General features: G+C 40.8%; 2 protein-coding genes across 3 annotated transcripts; one reads left to right on the top strand and one right to left on the bottom strand.

The window, feature by feature from the left end:
- Window positions 1–1,550: 1,550 nt before the first annotated feature.
- trmt61a (tRNA methyltransferase 61A) lies at window positions 1,551–19,817 on the bottom strand. Of its 2 annotated transcripts, none has more exons than XM_057342930.1 (4): window positions 19,349–19,817; window positions 17,942–18,326; window positions 15,845–16,111; window positions 1,551–3,670 (listed from the first exon to the last, which is right to left on the bottom strand). In XM_057342930.1, the coding sequence occupies exons 2-4, from the start codon at window positions 18,270–18,272 to the stop codon at window positions 3,369–3,371; spliced, it is 900 nt and encodes a 299-aa protein (XP_057198913.1). In that variant the 5' UTR covers window positions 18,273–18,326; window positions 19,349–19,817; the 3' UTR covers window positions 1,551–3,368. The 2 variants fall into 2 exon arrangements, with proteins under 2 accessions (XP_057198913.1, XP_057198914.1); XM_057342931.1 differs by having other exon boundaries at window positions 1,552–3,670; window positions 17,942–18,323.
- Window positions 19,818–19,952: 135 nt separating this feature from the next.
- On the top strand, window positions 19,953–23,522 carry ckba (creatine kinase, brain a). The gene is made up of 8 exons (XM_057342929.1): window positions 19,953–20,069; window positions 20,685–20,889; window positions 21,448–21,602; window positions 21,699–21,831; window positions 22,021–22,192; window positions 22,508–22,631; window positions 22,848–23,037; window positions 23,119–23,522. Exons 2-8 carry the CDS (start codon window positions 20,697–20,699, stop codon window positions 23,295–23,297), a joined length of 1,146 nt encoding a protein of 381 aa, XP_057198912.1. The 5' UTR covers window positions 19,953–20,069; window positions 20,685–20,696; the 3' UTR covers window positions 23,298–23,522.
- The last annotated feature ends 260 nt before the right edge of the window (window positions 23,523–23,782 follow it).

Here is a 23,782-nt window from a genome sequence, read left to right as displayed (position 1 = left end):
AGCCTCAGTCCCTCCTGCTTCCTTTTCACAGAGCAGCACACTTCCATTGAGCTCAACAACAATACCTGCGAAATTAAATTGTTTTAACAAACATTACTTCCTAAAACATTACTTGTGCGCAAAGGCACTGATGTATTTTAGGATGTCAGTGCAAGTTGTTTTCAGTTTGGACAACTCTTTAGTCTAGGACTAGTCTAATCTCTGTCTGGAAACCACCCATATATCCTATAAATTTATATCACATGTGGCCGTCTCTAGCCTTTTGTCTGCCCTACATCCATATACTGTAACACAACAGCCCATCCCCACACACTGTTCCCAAACAACCCACACATGAAATACAAGCTCAAGGGTTTTTCTGTAATATTCTTCAAATTGTCAGTCTAAGAATAGTGTAAGCTGTTGACTTAGTGTCCGTGTTGTGAGGCGGGTCTAACTGCTCAGCCGAGTTTGTGTAAGCCAAAGGATCAGCAGCACAAGTCTTCTTTGTGCCCGAGTTGCTTTGCTTGGCTTAAGCTCATCACTGTTGATTTTTTCTCCCCATGCTAATGGATTAAAGTGAGGTAAATGTGGAGTCTGACAGCGAGGAGTACACACAGAGAGAGACTGTGCTTGCATGAGATACAGAAAGGGTGTTTGGGTATTTATAGCTTGTACATGGTGCTTTGAGGATAGATGCAAGTAACTGTTCAAAAGCATTAGGTATTAACAGTAGACAGTAATGGAACAGTATCCATTTGTTTTATAGTCCGAATACACATTTCTCCAGCACTCCTCCTCCTAAACGCACACCATTGATTCACCCGCAAGCACTTTTGCATCCTTCAAATAGAAAGCAGAGGTATACTTAACATCTAGAGTGCACACAAATGTGCATGGACTTAATACAGATCGGTTACAGCATACATAAACTATAACATTCCCACATATATTAGATTTGCTGTCAAAATGTACAAAATAGCTCAAATTTAATATATTAATGGGCAATTTCAGCGTTATGGATGTGACATTTTGCGTTATGGGTGTGACATAAAAACACTCACGAGAATGTATTTGTTACCAATATACTGTACCATTTGTTAATATTTTACTAAACCCTTGTTGATAGAGTTTAAACATCAGAAAAATATTAGTCTATGCACAGGTTTTCTATTTTAAAGAAGGGAAATAAACACGGTTTTTGGGAGAAAACAAACTAGAATTTCTTTTAATTAAAATGCACAAACCTGAAGCAATTATAAATAAGGGATGCCTCTTCACAGAACATAAAATATTTGTTTTATTTTAATTTCCATGTGTCCATTTATGAGGAATATGTACCGTTATGGATGTGACCATCCTGAAAATGGTACTTATCTGACTATGAACAATCATGCATAAAATAAAACAAATGCTTTAAAAACTTGACATGGGTATTTGAACCACCAAATGTTGATATCTGTGCTGTTAGTACAGTAAAAACCATGTGTAAACTTTGACTTTTTTCATAGTAAGGTTGATTTTTCACGGAATTGCCCTAATTTTGAACCAACAATAGTAAAGGATGAGTTACTTTTATTCAATTAGCAAAAAGATTAATGCCAAGTACATAAACTACAATTCGGAAAAATTATACTAGATTTGATTTTTATTTTGTGTGTGCTTTAGGATTGATCAAAAATTATATTATAATGTCTGTACATTCCTTAAAATTTTCTGCACTTTGCTCTACCATTGCACCCATATGTCAAGCTGACAACCCACCACATCAGTACCTGCATTGTGTTTGAGAACATGAACCCAAAGTCGTGCCAACAAACAGATTAAAGTCGTGTGTGAGGATTTGTAGGGGCTAAAAGCTGCTATTCCAAAGGATTGTGCTCTTGTTTAGACACAGCCCTGAAGAGGTGTGTTCTCATTCTTACTGTATATGGTACGTTAACAGGAAACAGATGTCTTGAAAATAACACATGCCACCCAGACCCAGCGTTACATTTATGCATTTGGAATACGCTTTTATACAAAGCAACTTACAGTGCATAAAAGGAACATATTTTATCAGTATGTGTGTTCCTTTGAAACCGAACCCATGACCTTGTGTGCTGCTAACACAATGCTAATACAAACTGAGCTACAGTTACAGCATCAACTCTCCACCCCACATATGGATGCAATAAATCATCACACGAGTGACTTCTTTACACAAGTTGAAACATTGCATAACCACAATTCCTTTCAGTAACAGCACATTTAGGGGAATAACAAAATACAGAGCTCTTACAGAGTGTAGACTGTGGCTGAGTTCAGAATTGCATGCAGTGCACAGTATGTCATTTTTATCAGCAATTATCAACCAAAAATGTTCATATCAACTTTCAATTGAACATTAGGTCATGACATTATGGCAAAAAATAAGAAATTATATATGGAAGTGACTTGATAAAATAAACATGCAATGTAATAATCATGCAAAAAACACATGAAAACACTTCCACATTCGATTTTGTTATATACTTTATAGTCTGAATTATATGTTATGAGTATGTAATGCACAATACTTTATAAGTAGTATGATTGCATTCTTTAGCCTATATTGTCTTGTATGATGGATTAAAGACTAAAGAGCAAATAATATTTGTAAAAGCATGAGAGCACTTTATGGAAAGCAGCCTTTTATGGAATCACGAATCATAACTGTGGATCGGGGGGTGGGGGATACGAAAACAGCTCCAAGCATCGACTCGCAGATACACCCTTTATGATATATTGGCACATCTAGTTCTATTCTTCTGTATCTCACATTCCACAAGTAAAAACATAACACACACAAACACAGAACAGCCAGTAACAACCTTGAATTCAAACCATTAGATGTCTGAAATCAAGGTAATGTTGATAGCTTGTGTAGCACATGAATGACCTCAGAATCAAACCAACAAAACTTTCATAATTTCATACACGCTACACAAGCACAAATGTTATCAAGACAAGTCGACAGACGTCATACTGAGCACACAGTACATTTCCACAATCTTGTGTCCTTTTAGAGGTCAGATATTTGCGTAGTGGATGCATAGAGATGAAAACCCAAGTGGTATTGTTTTCCAATGGTTTTCATTTATTGTGATAAAACAAAATTTGCACGTTCAGAACAAATAATGTACAGTCCCCTGTTCTTTGAAGAATTAAACATACTAATGATGAAAAAGAAGATGCTGTATTGCACTAGAGTTTTTAAACAATATGGTAAAATATGTGTTGAGAAATTAATTTATTCAAAACAGTCACATAGACTGTAGTTCTCATACTCTTAAACCCCAGCAGTTTACAAGTGTCTCCAATAAGAACTCAAAATTAAATCCTGAAGTGACCTGTTTGGATCTAACCCTTTAGTCCCGTGGTTTGGTAGCAAAAGTGAGGTATCCAGTGTGCCCTGCCATTTCTCTTGGAGGTGTGGCAGTTTTGCAGACCACAGAGGCATTTCCAGTGTTTGGGACCTCCTCCTTCTGGGTGCTGTCTGTCGAGCCCTCTTCTGGGCCAAAGTCTGGCAGGGATAGAGTGACAGTACGAACATCATGCACCCGTAGCAGAACCTCCAACGTGCAGATCTCCTCAAAACCATGGTCCAATAATGCCTCGCAAGTCCTCTGGACCTGCTCTATACACGGCGAGAAGGAACACAGACGTCCTCCTGAAAACACAGAAAAACAACACTTTTACAATCGCTTTTACTTTTAAACAAAGCAGTAACCCCTAACATTTGTGCTACACACATGAAGAACTCAACTCATGTGGCTTGGCGTTATGAATGGAGTTTGGATCAAGTGCAAATCATTGATGTCCTTCTGAACCTTGTCTCTCCATATTTCTTCTTTTCTTTTGCCATAAATCATTATTATTAGTCACCCTTTATGTTTGTCACTGGGTTTTGCAAATATGTGACCAATAAAGTATTAAAAAGTACTTGTCAACTTTGACAACACTGTATTTAATCATTTAAAAAGTGCAGTGTTTTTACCATTTCCTGAAAACAGTCAATTTGGACATTTGGAAGGACATCAATGGAATTTAATAAGCAATATTGGAATATCACACAAAACATTTGTGGCTAAAGCAATTTATAGTAACCAAAACAACAATCCAGTTGCTGGTCAACATGTCCTTTTTATGCACATCAGGGACTTTAGTCAGTAAATGTTTCCATAATTGTTTATGTACATGTCTATCTGATCAGATTTGCTTAATAAGACTAGGTGTTATAATCTCACTATTTCAGCACAGTTGAATTGCCCAATAGGACATTTCCCACGCCTTATGCAGGGGGAAGCAGTCAAAAATATGAATAGAGGAAAGGAGGTCCGAGGTTTCACTGGTTCGTCGGGTAGGCATCCTCTGTGTTTGGGGGATAATTGATTATAGAAATACATAGCATACTTACCTTTCCTTGCTATTATCATCGACATCTCATGAGTTGTGTGTCCCAATTTCATCACATTATCCTGAGTGAAAGATGCCTTTTGGTGAGGTGCTGCTGATAATGCCCTTTGTATGGTTCCCATCAATTCGACACATCGTCAGTTGTGCACCTTAGCCTCATTGGGTGTTTCGGCCCTTTAATCACAAGACACCCTCAGCCAAGGGAGGCCCACCGCAGGTTGATCAGACCTGGGTGTGTGTCGCATTGTTACATGGTCATCTGGCAGCCCATGCTGTGTCCATCCGCCTAAACCATAGCCATTGGCTTCTTCTTTCTGCAACATTTGTCAGTTCTTGATTATCCTCCACTGGACCTGACCTCTGAGAGTGACCTATTTGTCAGCTATGGTGACCTCTGCATTTAACCCGTCCAGTGAGTAGTGAACTCACGCACTGCAAGTCGTGAACACATACCAGAAGCAGTGAGCAGCTATTATTGCAGCTCAAAGGCACCACAGTCGTTACCCGCCGGCCCGGAGAATCGAACAGGCAATGTTCTGGTCACAAGTCCGACTCTCTAACCATTAGGCCACGACTACCCAAACTGTTAATGCGCGCTCAGTGCCCCTGGTCCCGTATGGCATACCATTACAACACATTACCAAAATCAATGCAACCATACGCGGCAACCTGTTGGCTAAGGCTGTTATAGCCCCACTGGCTCCGTTAATGCAAGCTCAGTGCCCCCGGTTCCGTATGGCATAACAATACAACACACACACCATTTTATTACGTGGTCACTTGGCGGCCCATATTGCGTCCTTCCGTTTCACCCATAGCCAGTGGCTGCTTCTCTCAGCGACAGTGGCAAGTTCTTTGACTACCGTCTGTTGGTCCTGTTCTCTGATCCCCACATTCTTAAGCAGCCTTGTATTGGAATTGGAAACAAAGCCCCTGCAGCCCACTTCCACTGGGAACACTTTCGCTGTCCATCCCCGATCTTTAGCCTCCGCTGCCAAATTGGCATACCGGAGATTCTTTCTTTCAAATGCTTCGTTAATGGCCTCTTCCCAAGGTACAGTCAACTCAACTATGAGGACTGTCCTACTGGAGCTGGACCACAGAACCATGTCCGGCCGCAGGTTGATCGCTGCGATTTCCAAGGGGAAAGTAAGTCTGTGGTTTAAATCAACTCGCATTTCCCAATCCTTGGCTATACTCAGCAGACCTGAATCTGGGATTAATGGCTTGGCCCGCGGTTTCTGCCCCTCCTGAATAAAGGGTTGCCTTTTTAGCGAGTTAGCCTTGGCGTTTTGAGGGATGGCATTTGCTGCCACTCTCTTGGTCTCTACTGCTGCAGCCAAGCACTTTAGTACTTGATTGTGGCGCCATGTGTATCTCCCCTGTGTCAAGCTCTTCTTACAACCCACAAGAATATGTTTGAGGTTTGCTGGAGCTGCACATAGGTGGCAGGCTGGATCCTGTCCATACCAAACCTGCAGATTTGTTGGTGAGGGCAGCACATCATATGTAGCTCTTATGATAAAACTTAGTCTGTATGTTTCCATACTCCACAGCTCACTCCAAGTGATTTTGCACCGTTCAATGCCTTCCCACCTCATCCAATGGCCTTGCTGGGCTTGAGAGACCGCTCTGACACATCTACTTGCTTCCTCTTGACGCTGAACCTCCTTGTCCCACGATGTCCTTGTGTCTGAGGGCTGCCTTTGCATCTCCAAACGCTGTTGTTGGGTTCCATTTCCTCCCTGTCGCTACTGTTGGAGCAGCATCTCTTACACAGGGATCACACGATTCTTTGAGCATCATCTCTAACCTTGTTTTGGTGCATTCATATTCCTCCACAAGGCTTGAAATGGGAAGAGAGAGAGCTCCATTCCCGTACAGTCCTATGTTGCTAAGGCATCTTGGTAGCCCAAGCCATTTCCTCACTTGTGTACTCGCCAATATCTCCAGGTTGTTGGTGTGAGACACCGTGAGCTCATACATTGAAATTGGCCACATCAGGCTTGGCAACAAGCCTAATTGGAAGCACCAGAGTTTTAGCTTCCCATGAAGAGCTGTATTATTGATTTTCTTGAGTCCACTGGCTGTCTCTTGCCTGAGTTGTTCCACCTGTTTGGCATATTTAAGGTCTGTTGTGTACCACCGTCCAAGGCTTTTGATGGGCTTTTCCGTGACCGTTAAAACAAAATATGAATCAACTGAGCAAACAGGAGACTGTATCCTATTGGAACAAAATGAAAAATGCAGTGTTCGTCACCGGAACTTATGTAATTTGCCGGAAAAACAAGCCTCTGGTTCAGCAAAGGGACAACGGAAGATAGACATCGTTAACAGCATTTTCAATATGGATATTTCTTTTAAACAAATGCATCGATTTGCTTCAGAAGACCTTTGTTGTTCTTTGATCGATGGATGCACTTTTTGGAGCTTCAAAAATTGCCCCCCATTCACTCCCATTCTACCGACTGGAAGTAAAATGATACGTGGTATTATAACTCCGACTGCATTATATTTCCAAGATGGCGCCGCAGATGGCTGCCTTGGTGTGGAGCTCTCCAGTTGTTTTAGTGTTTTTGTTAGTTTGTCCTGTTTTATGTTTTTCCCATACAATCAGTTTCACAAGAGATGAACATTCAGCAGTGCACACCATCTGATCTTTTACCGGTTTTTGATTATTCTGACGTTTTACTTAATATCGTAGTAGGAGGCGCAGCGGCGCTAACATAGCGCTCCAGGACGCGCAAGCGTGGGAAGCGAGCCGGCGTGCTAATCAGGCTCAGAAAGCGCGGCTTTAAAACTGCGCTGCCTAGCATACATCTGGCGAATCTGCGCTCTCTGCCAAACAAAACGGACGAAGTTCTTCTACTCTACCGGACAAATAAGGATTTTTCAAACTCTGCTGTTTTGTGTTTCGTGGAAATGTGGCTAAATGACTTCATCCCGGACAGCGCGCTACATCTGCCCGGCTACCAGCTGTTCAGAGCAGACCGCGACACAGAATCAACATCAGAATCTACATCAATGAAAAGTGGTGTACAGATACAACAGTGATGAAGAAGATGTGCTGTCTCGACCTAGAAGCACTCTTCATTAACTGTAAGCCCTTTTACTCGCCGCGAGAGTTTTCCTCGTTCATTCTCGTGTGTGTTTACATTCCACCGCAAGCGCACGTGAGCGTGGCGTTACAACAGCTCGCCAATCACATCACGGACACTGAGCAACAACATCCGGACTGTGTTATTATTATTCTTGGCGACTTTAATCAGGCAAAACTTACACTCGAGCTGCCAAAATACAAAAATATTTTGGATCATTGCTACACCACAATAAAGAATGCATATCGCTCTGTCCCTAGAGCAGCTTTAGGACTGTCTGATCACTGCCTGGTTCACCTTATCCCAGCCTACAGGCAGAAACTAAAAGCTGCCAAACCTATGGTAAGGACTGTTAAAAGATGGACTAACGAAACAGAGCGGGCCTTACAAGCCTGTTTCGAGTGCACCGATTGCAGTGTTTTTGAAGCTGCTACCAGCGATCTGGACGAGCTCACAGAGACTGTAACATCATACATCAGTTTCTGTGAGGATTTGTGCATTCCTACCAGGACTTCCTTAAAATACAACAATGATAAACCATGATTTAGCAGTGCAGTGTTGGCTTGCTCACCGGGAGACTGCATTTATTTATTTATTCATTTATTTATTAGATATTATTTATTATAATGATCTTGCTTTGTCTACAAACACCATGCACTGCGCTGTGTTTTACCTTTCTGTGTTTTTCTTATTTGCTCCTGTAAAGCTGCTTTGGAACAATGCACATTGTGAAAAGCGCTATATAAATAAAATTGAATTGAAGTTCTCAGCAAAACTCAGACAGATTCGCCAAGCCAAGGAGGATGCCTACAGAAAAGGGGACAAAGTCTTGTACAATCAGGCTAGGAACACATTGACAAAGGTGATCAGAGTGGCTAAGAGAAACTACTCTAAAATGTTGGAAAACCGGTTTTCAGCCAACGATCCTGCGTCTGTGTGGAAACGCCTTAAAGACATCACCAACTACAAGCCACCATCCCCCAATTTTGCAGGCAATCAACACCTGGTCAATGATCTGAATGACTTTTACTGCAGATTTGAAAATGCTAACTTTACACCTTACACCAACTCTGACATTCTCTCTACACAACACCTATCACCTTCAGTCACCCCACCTCCTGCACTTCAGATCAGTGAAGAGGATGTGTGCAGAGTCTTTAGGAAACAAAAGACAAGAAAAGCACCAGGCCCAGATGGTATCTCCCCAGCCTGTCTTAAAAGCTGTGCTATTCAACTGGCCTTCATCTTCTCACAGATCTTCAACAGATCACTGGAGCTGTGCACAGTTCCTTCCTGTTTCAAGCACTCCACCATAATCCCCATCCCAAAGAAACCCAAAACCACAGGACTGAATGACATCTGTGGTCATGAAGTCATTCGAGAGACTCGTACTGGCTTATCTGAAGGACATCACAGAACCCTTACTGGACCCCCTGCAGTTTGCCTACAGAGCAAACAGGTCTGTTGAGGATGCAGTTAACATGGGGCTGCATTTTGTCCTGAAACATCTGGATAGACCAGGGACCTATGTGAGGATCCTGTTTATGGACTTCAGCTCCGCTTTCAACACCATCATCCCATCACTGCTCCAGACAAAGTTAACCCAGCTATCTGTTCCTGGCTCTATCTGTCAGTGGATCACCAGCTTTCTGACAGACAGGCAGCAGTTAGTGAGAATGGGGAAACTCACATCCAGCACCTGCACAATCAGCACTGGCGCCCCCCAGGGGTGCGTTCTCTCCCCACTGCTCTTCTCCCTGTACACTAATGACTGCACTGCCCAGGACCCTTCTGTCAGACTTCTGAAGTTCGCAGACGACACCACACTCATTGGCCTCATACAGGATGGTGATGAGTCTGCGCACAGACAGGAGGTCTGGTGCAGTCATAACAACTTGTAGCTGAACACGCTCAAAACAGTGGAGATGATTGTGGACTTCAGGAGAAACCCCCCTGCACTCCCCCCTCTCACCATCATGAACAGCACTGTGGCAGCAGTGGAGTCATTCAGGTTCCTGGGCACCACCATCTCTCAGAACCTGAAGTGGGACAATCACATTGGCTCCATTGCTAAAAAAGCCCAGCAAAGGTTGTACTTCTTACATCACCTGAAGAAGTTCAACCTACCACAAACTCTATTAAAACAGTTTTATCACTCATCCATTTCTGTCTGGTTTGGCTCAGCCACAAAGTCAGACATCAGAAGACTACAGAGGACGGTTCGGACTGCTGAGAAGATCATTGGTGCTCCCCCTGCCCACCCTCCAAGAACTGTATACATCCAGAGTGAGGAAAAGGGCTCAGAAAATCACCCTGGACCTCTCACATCCAAGCCATCATCTCTTCACACTGCTGCCGTCTGGTCGGCGCTACAGAGCACTGAGCACCAAAACAACCAGACACAAAAACAGCTTCTTCCCTCAGGCCATCTACCTCTTAAACAGTTAAATGTTTTTACACACCTTGCAATTAATAACTCTGTGCAATAATAATTAAGTGCAATATTAATTATATCCTCCAGATAATACACTATTTTTATACAACTTTTTCTGTAAATTATATTTCATTCATTCTGCAGTATATAGCACATACCTTGTACTACAATAGTCTATTCTTATTTTTTACTTGTACATATTTACATACATACATAGCTTTACTCTCTATATCTTTATTTTATGTTTATTGTATTGTATTTCTTAATTTTTTATACCCATAGGCCCTTATTTAAATCATTGTGTACTGTATTCTATTGTGTTATGGTCTCTGTGTACTGTTGTTGCTGTTTCTGTGTTCTGGGTGCTCCTGTCACCAAAACAAATTCCTTGTATGTGCAAACATACTTGGCAATAAAGCTCTTTCTGATTCTGATTATTCTCAAGAAGAAGGTCAAATTCAGTTAGCGTGCCTTGAGGGTGAGTAAAACTTCGGGAAATTTTGTTTCTTGCCTGAAATATCCCTTTAATCCATTTAATTTATCCATGACAACAAGCACACGATTACCACTTTACAATAAAATAACTAAACAATAAAATATTAAACACCTACTGCAAGTTAAATAAGAGTGTAATCATACAAGCCAAAGTTCAGCAAGAATCTGCTGAGCTTAGTGTGTTTAGAGACGCCAGACGCGTCTGCGGAGATGACATTCAGGAAGTGAATTACATACACTTTAAACATATGCTTGCTCGATCGCTGTAAAGCACTAACTCAGCATGCTGTAAAGGATCAGAGTGCAGGCAATGCGCTCATGTTCGCATATTCCTGACTTAATGTTAAATGGATAAATAAAGGCGGCTGAGAGTTTGAAACCGTGTTTTGAACTCTCCTTCTTTCACCACTAACACAAATTGAGAGAAATAGTTGACTTGAATTAGTTGAAATTGAAGACTAAAGGTGGTATTACAAACACTGACAAGAATAGCCACAACAGACCATAGAAAGAAGATAGACAGGGTGCATCGAGGAGACAAGTATATTTAGGAATCTTGATTGGATTGAATCTAAAAACAGAACCAAAATATGAAGCAATGAGGTGCACTGAATTCAGCACGACCTTATTCTTCAAAGTACTGCGTTTCTGATGCTTCAGGTGCCCAAAGACACTGTCTCAAAACTGGTTTGCCATCATACAAAGAATAGAAATATCCCACAGGCTCGGTTTTAAAATCTGTCAGAATGCATTGTGGGATTGCTCGTTATGTGAAGCCACACACATGGTGAGAGGGAGAGAAAAGTTTTTATTCCATTGACGAATAAGGTCTTTCCATAAAAACAGAGTCATAAACAGAGACCTCATGTCTCCTGGCAACCAGGCTCAACATGTCTCCCGACAACACAGGCCTGGGAAAGAGAAGAGCCGTGCCAAGCTCTGGGATTCTCTGAGCGGTAAAACAAGATGGACCAAAAATGAGAGGAATTCCAGAAAAGAGAGTAGATGAAATCAAGATGAGAAGTTGCTGCAGCACAGTCATGTTATCTACAACATCAATGTTGTGAGAATGGTCACAGTCAAGGACAATATGCTTGGAGTTATCCAAAGCTTTCATGGACAGAGCTTTGTGCACTGAAAACTCGCTGACAAGTAACTCACAAGAGAGTCGATTTATCAAGATAGACAGAACGAGAGAAGTATACGGAGCCTCACAGTCTGACCCTTTATGGTCACAAACTGACCATAACACAAATCAGACTGTAAGTGACTGGAAAGGTGGGGGGGGTGGACAGCACTGAAGAAATTCCACTGGCACAAGAGGAAGAGACTGCCTCCCTGTGATCCTCTTTGATCTTATAAGCCCAGGGTGTGCTTTGTTTTCCTGCTATTATGGCTCATGCACGCTTGAATATAAGTCACATGGATGTGTTTGAGGCATGCGCACTATGACTGCTTCTATGTTAATCAATAGCGCAGGCAACTGCAGTTATACTGTATGAGCAGATGATGCGCATGGTTTTCTGTCCATGAGAGGATGTGGCAAAAGAAAAACAAAATGAATATACAAACATGACATAAACATTGAATATATCGTCGCTGTCGGGCGGAAACCTCCTATGTCCAAATTTGGTCAATTTCATATTTTTTCACAAATCGATACTATTGGTCAGTCCCCATGTGGGTCTGTTATTTTTACAAATTATTAACTGATCTAAAGTGTTGAAAATAGCTTGAGAGCAAATCTCTTAACTCCATTGGACACTTCAACTGTCTGAGAAGTCTCGTAACTCCACCTCTTCTTCACTCCGCGGGAGCCTCTCGGCATTACGTCTCCTGATTGAAAGTTTTTTAGACAATAACAAGTGAAAATAGTTAGGTTAGATACATTTGAGTAAGTCTGTTTTGTTAAAAATCGATAGCTGTAATGCTTCTGTGCAGAAGGAAGCTCGTGAGCCACGAAGGTAAGTTTGCGAGCAGATTCGGCTAATTTCCGCCTATTAGACAGCCTAGACAGCTCATCGTTTTTTGTATTACATCACTTATAGTTCTTAAACCTTTAAAATAGAGTTTAGGAAGATGTATGTAACCACAGTCGTTAGCTTTGGTTAACTATTGAAGCCTTTTCTCTTGTCAAGAGGCTCAACGCGACCGCCGACTTTATTTGCGTGCAGATTAATTTCTGCCTATATTAGACAGCCTGTTTAACGTTTTATTTTGGTATTGCATCACTCATAGCTCTAACGTTTAAAATAGAGTTTAGGAAGATGTACTGTATGTAACCACAATCATTAGCTTTCATTACCTCTTAAAGACTCGTCTCTTGTCAAAAGGCTCAACGCGACCGCAGACTTTGATGAACACTGCTGGCAGCAGCGACGTCTGTGTCCGTACCATTCTTATCAATGACAGCGTAATCTCGTATCTCCCTGCTCTCAAGTCATAAACCTTGTATCTCCGATTAAACATGGTTTTGGGGAAATGTTGTGTTAATGTTGGTACACAACAGTATATGATAGCAATATAAGGTATAATACCAACTTTAACGATACAATGTTCAATAACTCAAAAAATATGCAGTTTTTTAATTTCCTGAAAAATAATGAATTTGGAGATGCGAGGATACCGCTCGACAGCGACGATATTGGGTACACATACAGTGCCTTGCAGAAGTATTCATCCCCCTTCATTTTGTGCTGCTGCCTTATCTTAATCTACTTTAAAAACATTTTTTTCATTAATCTACACTCCATGCACAATAACGACAAAACAAAAAACAGATTTGTGACAGCTTTGCAAATTTATTAAATTTATTACATTGCATAAGTATTCATACCCTTAACTCAGGTTAAAGCACCTTTACAGACTCAAATCTTTTTGGGTATGATGTGACAAGCTTTACACATCTGCGTTTGGCAATTTTCTGCCATTCTTCTCCTCAGATCCTCTCAAACTCTGTCAGGTTGGATGGAGATCATCAGTAGACAGACATTTTCAGGTTTTTACAGAGATGTTCAGTTGGGTTCAAGCCCAAGCACTAGCTGGGCCACTCAAGGACATAGAGTTGTCCATAAGCCACACTTGCATTGTTTTAGCTGTGTGCTTAGGATCATTGTTATGCTGGAGAATGAACCTTCTGCCCTGTCCGAGGTTCTGAAAGTTCTGGGCTAGGTTTTCATCATCATTATCTCTGTATTTTGTGCCGTTGAGCTTTTCTTCTACTCTGACAAATGCCCCAGCCCCTGCGGCTGAAAAACACCCCCACATCATGATGCTGTTTCCACTACACTTTACTGTTGAGATGGTATTGTACAGGTGTTGAGCAGTGCTTGGTCTTCTCCACACATGAAGCATGAAACTGAGATTCATCAGACCAGAGAATCTTGTTTCTGACAGTTTGAAAGATTCGTTGAAGTATGTTTTTGCATATTTCAAGTTTCCATGTGTCTTCACGGAGCAAAGGCTTGAGTCTGGCCACTAAGCCCAGATTGGTGGAGTGTTGCAGTGATGTTTGTCCTTCTGTAAGTTTCTCCATATAAGATCATGGAGCTCAACCAGAGTAATCATCAGCTTCTTGGTCACCGCTCTAACCAAGACCCTTCTCCATCGATGGCTCAGTTTGGACAGGAGGTCAGCTCAAGTATGAGATCTGGTGGTTCCAAACCTCTTTCATTGAGGATAAATGGAGGCTACATGCTTCTGTAAGCCTTCAATACAGCAGATTGTTTTTCAGAAGTCTTCCCCAGATCTGTGTCTTGATACAATCCTGTCTCAAAGCTCTACTGGCAGTTCTTTTGACCTCATGTCTTGGTTTTTACTTTGATATGCATTTTCAGCTGTTGCACCTTTTATAGAGAGGTATGTGCAGCTCCAAATCATACTTATTGAATTGAATTTGGCACAGGTCAACTCCACTCGAAGTGTAGAAACATCAACAAGCAAAACTAATGCTTCTGAGCTACATTTCAAGTGTCCCAGAAAAGGGTATGAATACTTATGCAAATTTGTCACAAACCGTTTTGTTTTGTTTTGTCAGTATTGTGTCTGGAGTGTAAATTTATGTAAAAAATGTTTAATTCAAAGTAGTTTAAGATAAGGCTGCAACATAACAAAATGTGAATAAAATAAAGAGGGATGAATACTTTTGCAAGGCACTGTATAAGCAGTGTGTGAATATGAAAGTCAAGTGCTACACATTCTTATGAAAGTTTCTCTGCCAGGACACAATAGATATATGAGAATAACTCTTGGACTTGAAGACCTCTGACCCCTTTCTGGGCTGCCGACTAGTCTGGACCTGTCCAGCGGGGCAAACTGGGCAGCAGTTTCCATGGAAACAGCTTACTGCCAAGCAGTCATGTTTCTTTTGAAATGAAACATTCTAACTTGGTCGCTCAATAAAAACAAACTAAACAGACAAAACAAATACACTCACGACTTTAGAATGCTAATCAAAATACTGTAGGCGATCATAGTGCTCATGAATTATTGTTGCTGATGTCATTTGTGCACACAAACAAACACAGATGGCATTATAGAGATGAATGGGTCTGTGTAAATGGTAGTATTTGCAAAACCTGTTTGAGTAAAGTCATTAATTTTGCAATAGCACTTGCCACTGAAATTTCAGACCATCACTTTAAAGAGTTGGTTCACCCAGAAATGAAAGTTCTGTCATAATTTACGCACACTTTTGTCATTTAAAACCTGTATGACTTTCTTTTGCATAACACAAAATAAAATATTTTGAAGAATGCTGGTAACCAAATAACGCCAGCACCCATTCACTTGCATTGGTTTTGTGTCCATATAATACAAGTCAATGGTTGCTGAAGCTGTTCGGTTATCAATTTTCTTCAAAATATTTTCTTTTGTGTTCTGCGGGTTTGAAATGACAATAGGGTGAATAAATGATCACAAAATTGTAATTTTTAATTGGGTGAATTATCCCTTAAATGTAAAATGAATGCTTCTCATCATTGAAACCTTTTATGAATAGTTGTAAAATGTTTTTTTCCTGTACCACAGTGAAATCATTGTATTCTCAGAAAGGGGGCCTTTGAATATTATTGAATACAGTAGTGGGCCTTGGAGTCAAAAAGGCTGAGAAGCCCTGTTCTATACCATAATTATATTAAAAAGTATTAAAAAGTGATGTAGTACCATGAAGTTAACATTTTAGTATTTTTTCTAAGGATGTGCATGCCGTGCGATCTAAAAACAGTAACAAAAACTGTAAAGGTTCACATTTATATTATAGATCATCGCAAAATGTCACATAACATCTCAATAATTCTGGTAGAATTTACATCCTATTGTAGTCGTAGTGACTGATAACACACTACATTAAGCATCAACAAGACAATGTTGTTCTAGTTATTTCACAGCTATGCGCGCTCACCCTTGCGTTTCATGGCCCTCTTGGCATGTGGGATTGCCTCCCATGGAGACGGGATGTCTAAAAAGACGGCATCGGCTACACCCGTGACGCCAAAGCCCTCCTTGCACACATCCTGGTTTCTAACGGTAACCAGGTGAGACACCTTGTGCTCCCTGAACTCCTCGATGGCCTTCTCGGCCCGCTGAGCGTGGAACTCGACCGTGTGCAGGTGGCCGGTGGGAGCGATGGTCCGCAGAATAGCATGAGACAGAGAGCCGCTGCCTGTACCTGCAACACAAACACACATGTGCACATTTGACTTTTTTCAAGCTTTTGTGTTACAACAAGACTGCTTATATGTAAATAAATGAATGATGTGTACGTGATCACAGACTTGCACATGAACATTTACATTATGCGATGCATGTGCGTGTATGCTGTTAATGTCCTATCTTCCTCTTCAGGGACTCATCTGCTGCAATAAAGATCAGTGTTTGGTCTAAAGCTTTGCATTCAGATACAGTAGATACTAGATTAGTGAGATTGACGTAAGCACCAGAGGCTCAGAAAGGGGGAAAACAGGAGTATAAATATATCATCAAATGCTCCAACTGATAGTATCCTTCCTATATAAAAAAACAACATCTAATACCACATGGGCCAAAGCTGCAAATTGCAATATAAATCACAAATTTCTGTAAACTGCACTGATACCTTGGAGTTAAATGCACATACATGCAGCTCAAAGAATTTAGAGGAATGTGTAGATGGAGATCTGAATGTTGTGCACACTCAATTAATTCTGTTTAAAGGATTCGTTCAGGACAAATGAGAGGCCCAATGATTTGACACACCCAAACTCAAAACAATGTCCCTCTATCAAGATGTCTTTGTCTACTCTAAACACTGCAACCCCAATCACCTCTAAATGCTAAAAAAGTCTGATAGGTATGTTTATACACCTCGATGACTTTCAGGAAAGCAATAACATCAGAACTTATGTGGCCGGTATTTGGATTACAGGATATATTTAAAAAATATATTAAAATACCATTTATTTCTCTCTCTCTCTCACATACACACACACACTCTCTCTCACACACACACACTCACACACACACTCACGCTCTCACACACACGCACGCACACACGCACACAACAATTTATTTGATTGGGACTTCAAATAAATATGACTAGACAATGTAAATCTTGTTTGTTATAATGAGGCTGGAAAAAAACTTGGTATTTAATCTATTAAAATTTGGTCTAAGATTTGATTATAATAAAAAAGTCATTTGTTGTCATAACCATAAAACTCGAAATATCTTGAGAGGGCCCTTACTGTCAATGTCATTAAGATTTTAGGTTTTCACTTCAGATCTTCAGATTTCCAACTAACAAAAGGAGATCCAAGAAAAAATCATGATAGTCATGATAGATTTGATTTGTAAATTATATTTGTAAAAAATGTATACTAAAAACAAGGCAGTATATCACAGTAAGCAGCAGAGGGAAATAGAAAATTTTCTAAGTAGATTCAAGCACATATAAATTCTCAAATTTGAAAAAAAAGTCCCCGTGAACAGAAAGCGACGATGACTCTACTTCATTATTCTGATTAAAGAATATGAGGGAAAATTAATAAAAAAATGAAAGGCTAAGAAAAATATTTTTTACAGTACTAAACACTGCAATATTTCATAAAAACATAAGAATTTTCATTTGTTCTTTAGGGATCCTGACAGGCTGACCAGTCTTTAAGGGATGAACAGATAGGTTTAGGGTTAGTGGTTTGTCGACCGGTCAGGCCAGGGGTGTCCAAAGTTGGTCCTGGAGGGCCGGTGTCCTGCAGAGTTTAGCTTCAACCCTAATCAAACACACCCGAAACAGCTAATCAAGGTCTCGCTAGGCAGACTAGAAACTTCCAGGACCGACTTTGTACACCCCCCTAGGTCAGGCACTATGCAGGGCCTTTTTAAACAGGCAGATGTTACCAAACCTACACCAGCATATTTTGAGTACTAAGAATGTCCTTAATTGAGAAGACCTCTGAGATTAGCTGCCTGACATTTGAGATGCACTAAAAAGCAAGGCAAGTCTCCTTCACAAATGTCTTACCTGACTCACAGACGACAGAGCCCGGTTTGAGCTCCAGCATCAGTGTGATATTGGCTATGTCTGTGGTGTAGAGGATCTGTGTTCGGTGGGGAAGGTTTACAGTCCACAGCTCTGGTGTAGGGTGTAGCACGTAAACCCATCCACCCTTACTGCATGTCACCTTGGAACCAAATCGTTGCCCAATCAGATCACTGGAATGGCGGATGACCCCATAGCGGGTCTGCGTCTGAGCCCCAGACTGAACTTTGACAGGCATCATGGAGTCATGACCCAGAAAGATGATGACAACGTCCCCTTCTTGGATGAACTCGGAGTATTCCATAAAACTCATGAGGTACAAGTGGCTGTCAGATTCAAGAGTTCAGACTTGGATGTCTTAATGCTGCTGGATGGACATGTAAACAAATTACTCTCATAAAATAATAAATCAATGGACATTTACAGCCATTATAGTATTATTACAGCAGACAAAAAATAAAGTTTTTATAATCATATTAATTGTACAACTATATGTAGCCTACATGTACGTACAGCATTATGAACGCGTGCACGTTCCTGTACGTAGGCGGATGTTCTGCAAGCATCAAGTATTCGTTTAAATTAAATTGAAATAACGTTTCTAACGGTTTCCATCACAAGCCGTCAAGACTCGCATCAGCTGCGTCTGGACTTCCTCTCAGTACTCCTTAAACTGTTCAGAAACCAGTCCAATGGGCCAGCAGTAAGTTAATAACATATTTATGAAAGTTTATAACAACATGTGAATGTATACGTGTGAATATTTTTAGGTTATTTCATGTATCAGACTCAGCAAGGTCACGGTCACTGATGCAGGCTTGTGACATGGAAGAATGGATTGGCTGAATGCGCTGTTCAATGAACGTAAATTTCTTTTTCCCATAAAGCCTTACTTTGAAAAGTACTGTTTTTACACAAATATTGACTTTTTTAAAACAAATATTCTTCATACAATTACTGTTTGGGCCGGTCCACTCCGAATCATTATTGATATTCACTAAAACTCGTCTCTACAGTTAGGTTACGTAGATGCTTTTATCAGAAATTACGTACAAAACAAACGAGATATATTAGAAAATACACATTTTAATATACAACATTTTTATAACAGTTTCTCGTATATGTAATGTATGACAGCACTGAATCACATGGATTCAAAGCAAACCTATTTTGATGAGAAAACGTCGTTTACGTCAGCGGTTTGTTTTCGGTGGACCACACCGAATATGAAATAACACGAGACCAACCAATGCATCATTCAGTGTTACTTTCAGTGGGTAACGTTATAGCAATCATGCATTCAAAGAAACATGCGAGACACATACAACAGATCTAAACCTACATCGTTATACCCCACGTTAAAACAAAACGTGACTTTAAGTTACTTACCTTGAGTCTGTAGACAATAGTTTTATATTTTGGAGCTGTAAGACAGTACAACACGTGTGTAGCTACTCGCTTGGAAAGCCGCATGAACATTGAGATGCTCTCAGTAGCAGATCTTCACTGCATGAGGATCGACTCAAGCAATATGCCACGACATGTGTGGTTGTTGCTCTGTACTTACAAGTCTACGGTTGTCGCAAAACATCGACTTTACGCTTCATGTTTCCGTCCCAGGAAAATGATGTAATAATGTTTTTAAAAGGGCAGTAACTTGCGTAAAAAACTTGTCGTTATGCACAAAATATGTATTTAAGTTCGAGTATAGATTTACTAGGATACGTTTAATAGATGGTTAAGTAAATTAACATTAAAATGTAAATCAACAAGTGTTTTAGCTTTTCAAACTTTTAATAACTTGCATATGAAAATGTTGTCTATAAAACACTAAGGACATTGTCCTTGCTAAGGACAAATGTCTTGAAATTATTCCTTGAGAACAGCCAATGTCCTAATGACAAGGACTACAATGCCACGTTCTTCCAATTGAACGAATGGACTACAAATAGCAGCCAATGGGAGAGGCGTTCACGTACTATAAAATAAACGCTCTATCATAATCTAGTCCTGGAGAGAGCAGTGTCGCTGGAGAGTTCATTCACCTACCTGGAAAATAGGGATCTTTGTTTCAGCTCAATCTTCCCTTAGAAGTAGTCAACCACCCACGGTAAGGGCTCATCAAGTTCACCACCGTATAAAAAGCTATTTAAGTGATATGTAATTTAAAATAGTATCTGAAAAATAAGCTAAATTAACTACTTTAAAAACTGCGCCAAATGATTGTGAATACGCATTTATGTCGGTAAAGACTTGGTTTTTATTGCAAGGCTGTATAAAGTGCATTTGACGCATGGAAAGCAGAGCGGTCCTGTCTTTGTAGACGCCCCTGTCAGAAAATCGAAACCGTATTTTTGAACATATCAAGTAAGTTAAAAATATAATTTGTAGACATAATATCACACGCAAGGAGAGCAACATAAAACATCCGACGAGTTTGCATCACTTCACCCCCAAGCGCGTGGCTTACGTGTGTGGAAACACTGCGCATCTCCGCCCTCAACTCTTGCGGTTCAAGAGTTTTTTTTATCCGGAAACTTGAGCAAGAAGAATTTTTACGGGTTTTAACAATTGCTGATGAAATTGTACACCCAACTTTTCCCGTTTATCCACATTTCAACGGAAAACCAAGTCTTTGCCAGTTTTATTAACGCGTCAGGATAGGAGATAGTGTTGAAGCGCTTCTTGGATTGACTGTGCGCAGTTACTTTCCCGCCGCGCTCAGGAAACAGCAGCAATGCCTTTCGGAAACAGCCACAACCAGCTAAAGATGAAATACTCGACAGAGCAGGAATACCCAGACCTCAGCAAACACAACAACCATATGGCCAAAGTGCTTACTCCGGCCATATATGAGAAGTTGCGCTCCAAACAGACGCCCAGTGGATTTACGGTGGATGATGTCATCCAGACCGGGATAGATAACCCAGGTAAAGATCACCTGCGGTGGACTTTATAATCTCTAATGCAAAACCATAATGTTTTTTATATCATTGTGCCTTTGACAGTGACCCTGCTGACTCTGAAAATAAATACTGTACAGATAAGAGCATACTTGCTGTACTGTATGTGTAATGCACGTGAGCAAAGCATTCTTTCCTTATGATGCGAGGCAAAATTATAGAGTGGTATTATTATATGCATGTGTTGTTGTATTATTCATTTAGCAAATCTAAACGAAAAACTCTGTCAGCTGAAGAAGAGTATCCAGACTTCAGCATGCACTGCAACCACATGGCCAAAGTCCTGACTCTGGACATGTACAAGCGTCTTCGTAAGCGCTCTACACCTAGTGGCTTTACCATAGATAAAGTCATTCAGACCGGTGTAGATAATCCTGGTAAAAGAACACGCATTCTGTCAGGGTCAGGGGTTAAACTGTCCTGGTATAGTTGATAAAGCACTCAATGGATTTAATAGATACACTGTTGGTTTGTGCACCATGCACGGACCCTTATTTGTCCACGCACGCTTGTTTTCAATCTCAGGTCACCCCTTCATTATGACCGTGGGCTGCGTGGCTGGGGATGAGGAGACCTATGCGGTGTTCAAAGAGCTGCTGGACCCCGTCATTCAGGAAAGGCACGGAGGATACAAGCCATCAGATAAACACAAGACCGACCTCAACCCAAATAACCTCAAGGTGTGAAGTCAAAGGCCTGTTTGGAGTTTTATTATATGTTAGTTGGGTGTTGTTGTGATTGTTTTTTGTTTACAAGACACCTTTTTGTCCTTGCAGGGTGGTGATGACCTAGACTCCAATTACGTGCTGAGCTCTCGGGTCCGAACGGGCAGGAGCATCCGCGGTTTCTGCCTGCCGCCCCACTGCAGTCGCGGAGAGAGGAGAGCTATTGAGAATCTCTCTGTGGAAGGTATGACACTGACATGAGCAAACATGAGAACTTCTGCCTGTAATATACACCTGTTCATGTGGCTCCCTCTAGTGGAGATGAGTGTCATCATCCGCTGTACCAAGAGACACATTCAAAAACATTGCCAAGGTGGAGAATTGAAAGAATAATTTATTTAAAAAGGATTTACACACGTTATCTACACCATAGCTTTGGGAGCTCTGACTGGGGATCTCAAAGGGAAATACTACGCCCTGAAGAACATGACAGAGGCTGAGCAGCAACAGCTCATCGATGACCATTTCCTGTTTGACAAGCCTGTGTCTCCCCTGCTGTTGGCCTCAGGGATGGGCCGTGATTGGCCGGACGCCAGGGGCATCTGGTCAGTGTTCTCAATCATCCTTAATGCTCTGCTTGTGCTTCTTGGCTTAATTTTTTCAGAGAGAAGGTATCTAGTTTGTGTTTGGTTTATTCCTGATTTAATTAAAACAAATGATTTGTTTTATATTATTCTCCAAACATAATTTGATGAAACTTAAAATTCCCCCAATACCAATTTATCTAGAGTTTAGATGAGGACCTTTAGTCAGAACTGGAAACGAGAATTTTCCTAGTGATCGGAAGAGCAAATGTTATTTACTGTAACATATCTATATACTGGGACATTTACATTTCCTCACTTTCTCTTTGTCTTCAGGCACAATGATAACAAGACTTTTCTTGTGTGGGTGAATGAGGAAGACCACCTCCGTGTCATCTCCATGCAGAAGGGTGGTAACATGAGAGAGGTCTTCAACCGCTTCTGCACAGGTCTTACCAAGGTATTACACCACTGTGATGCTAGATTTGTCTTTTAAATCTCAACACAGCAGATTTGATGTTTTAAAATTCAGATCCCCTTATTAAAGTACCTTTAAATTTAGTATCAGTGTATGATAAAGCATTGAATTATTAACAATGGCATTTCGGTATTCATTAACATTCTGAGCATCTTAGAAGTAAAGAGACAAGAAATACGAACCGATTGCTTGTTGCAGATTGAGGAGCTGTTTAAAAACAAGAAACACCAGTTCATGTGGAATGAGCACTTGGGTTACATCCTCACCTGCCCATCCAACCTCGGTACAGGCCTACGTGCTGGAGTACATGTCAAACTGCCCAATCTCAGCAAGAACAACAAGTTTGAAGATGTTCTGAAGAGACTGAGACTGCAGAAACGTGGAACAGGTAAAGCACCTTTACGGTGTATATGTAATATTTGACATTTGGATATTGTGGATGCAATTCAACGGTCTTCCTGTTCACAAGGTGGTGTGGACACTGCTGCTGTGGGTGGTGTTTTTGACATCTCGAACGCTGACCGGCTGGGCTTCTCTGAGGTGGAGCTAATGCAGATGGTAGTGGATGGAGTCAGATTGCTGATTGAAATGGAGAAACAGCTGGAGAAAGGCCAGTCCATTGATGACCTCATGCCTGCCCAGAAGTAACTTCAAATGCACTTCCACCCCCACTTCACCCAAGTTCTTCGATCACCCTTATCCTATCCCAACCCACCTTTATTAACTGACCAAACGAATGTTTGTTGATTTGTTCTTGGAATACATGTTGTATTTAAGGTTCTTTTGGTTCTGGTAAGTTCTTGTTAAACAAATAGATGTCACAGGGCAACAGATGAATGAGCATATTGGAAAATAAAAATCGGCCAATGTTGACCTGCTTTGTCGTTCTTCTTCTTACTGTCCTTTATGCAGGATTACCACACCTTTTGGCCAACAAATGTATTTAGTGATAAGAATGATAGTGATCACACTTACAGTTTATAGCCATTATTAGTATAACTGAGCAGAATTTAAGTGTGTACATAGAAAACTCTGGTCATTAAATTATTCCCTAATATTTCCAAAACTGTCATTAAAAGTAATGTATCAAGAACTACACGTTGTATAACAAGTTGCAGCAAGTGCAATACAAC

The sequence above is a fragment of the Triplophysa rosa genome, linkage group LG9 (assembly GCF_024868665.1).
Source record: "Triplophysa rosa linkage group LG9, Trosa_1v2, whole genome shotgun sequence".
NCBI lineage: Eukaryota > Metazoa > Chordata > Actinopteri > Cypriniformes > Nemacheilidae > Triplophysa > Triplophysa rosa.
Note: the sequence above shows the minus strand (reverse complement) of the source record. Positions and strands in the feature narration are given on the sequence as shown.

What these genes read in the sequence shown, in the direction of transcription:
- ckba (XM_057342929.1), top strand. Translation starts at nt 20,697, where the DNA reads ATGCCTTTCGGAAACAGCCACAACCAGCTAAAGATGAAATACTCGACA. An exon ending in TCAACCCAAATAACCTCAAG is followed by an intron (nt 21,603 to 21,698) that starts GTGTGAAGTCAA and finishes TTGTCCTTGCAG; the next exon opens with GGTGGTGATGACCTAGACTC. An exon ending in TCTGCACAGGTCTTACCAAG is followed by an intron (nt 22,632 to 22,847) that starts GTATTACACCAC and finishes TGCTTGTTGCAG; the next exon opens with ATTGAGGAGCTGTTTAAAAA.
- trmt61a (XM_057342930.1), bottom strand. Translation starts at nt 18,272, where the DNA reads ATGAGTTTTATGGAATACTCCGAGTTCATCCAAGAAGGGGACGTTGTC. An exon ending in CTCTGTCGTCTGTGAGTCAG is followed by an intron (nt 16,112 to 17,941) that starts GTAAGACATTTG and finishes TTTGTGTTGCAG; the next exon opens with GTACAGGCAGCGGCTCTCTG. An exon ending in GAGGGCCATGAAACGCAAGG is followed by an intron (nt 3,671 to 15,844) that starts GTGAGCGCGCAT and finishes CTGTGTTTTCAG; the next exon opens with GAGGACGTCTGTGTTCCTTC.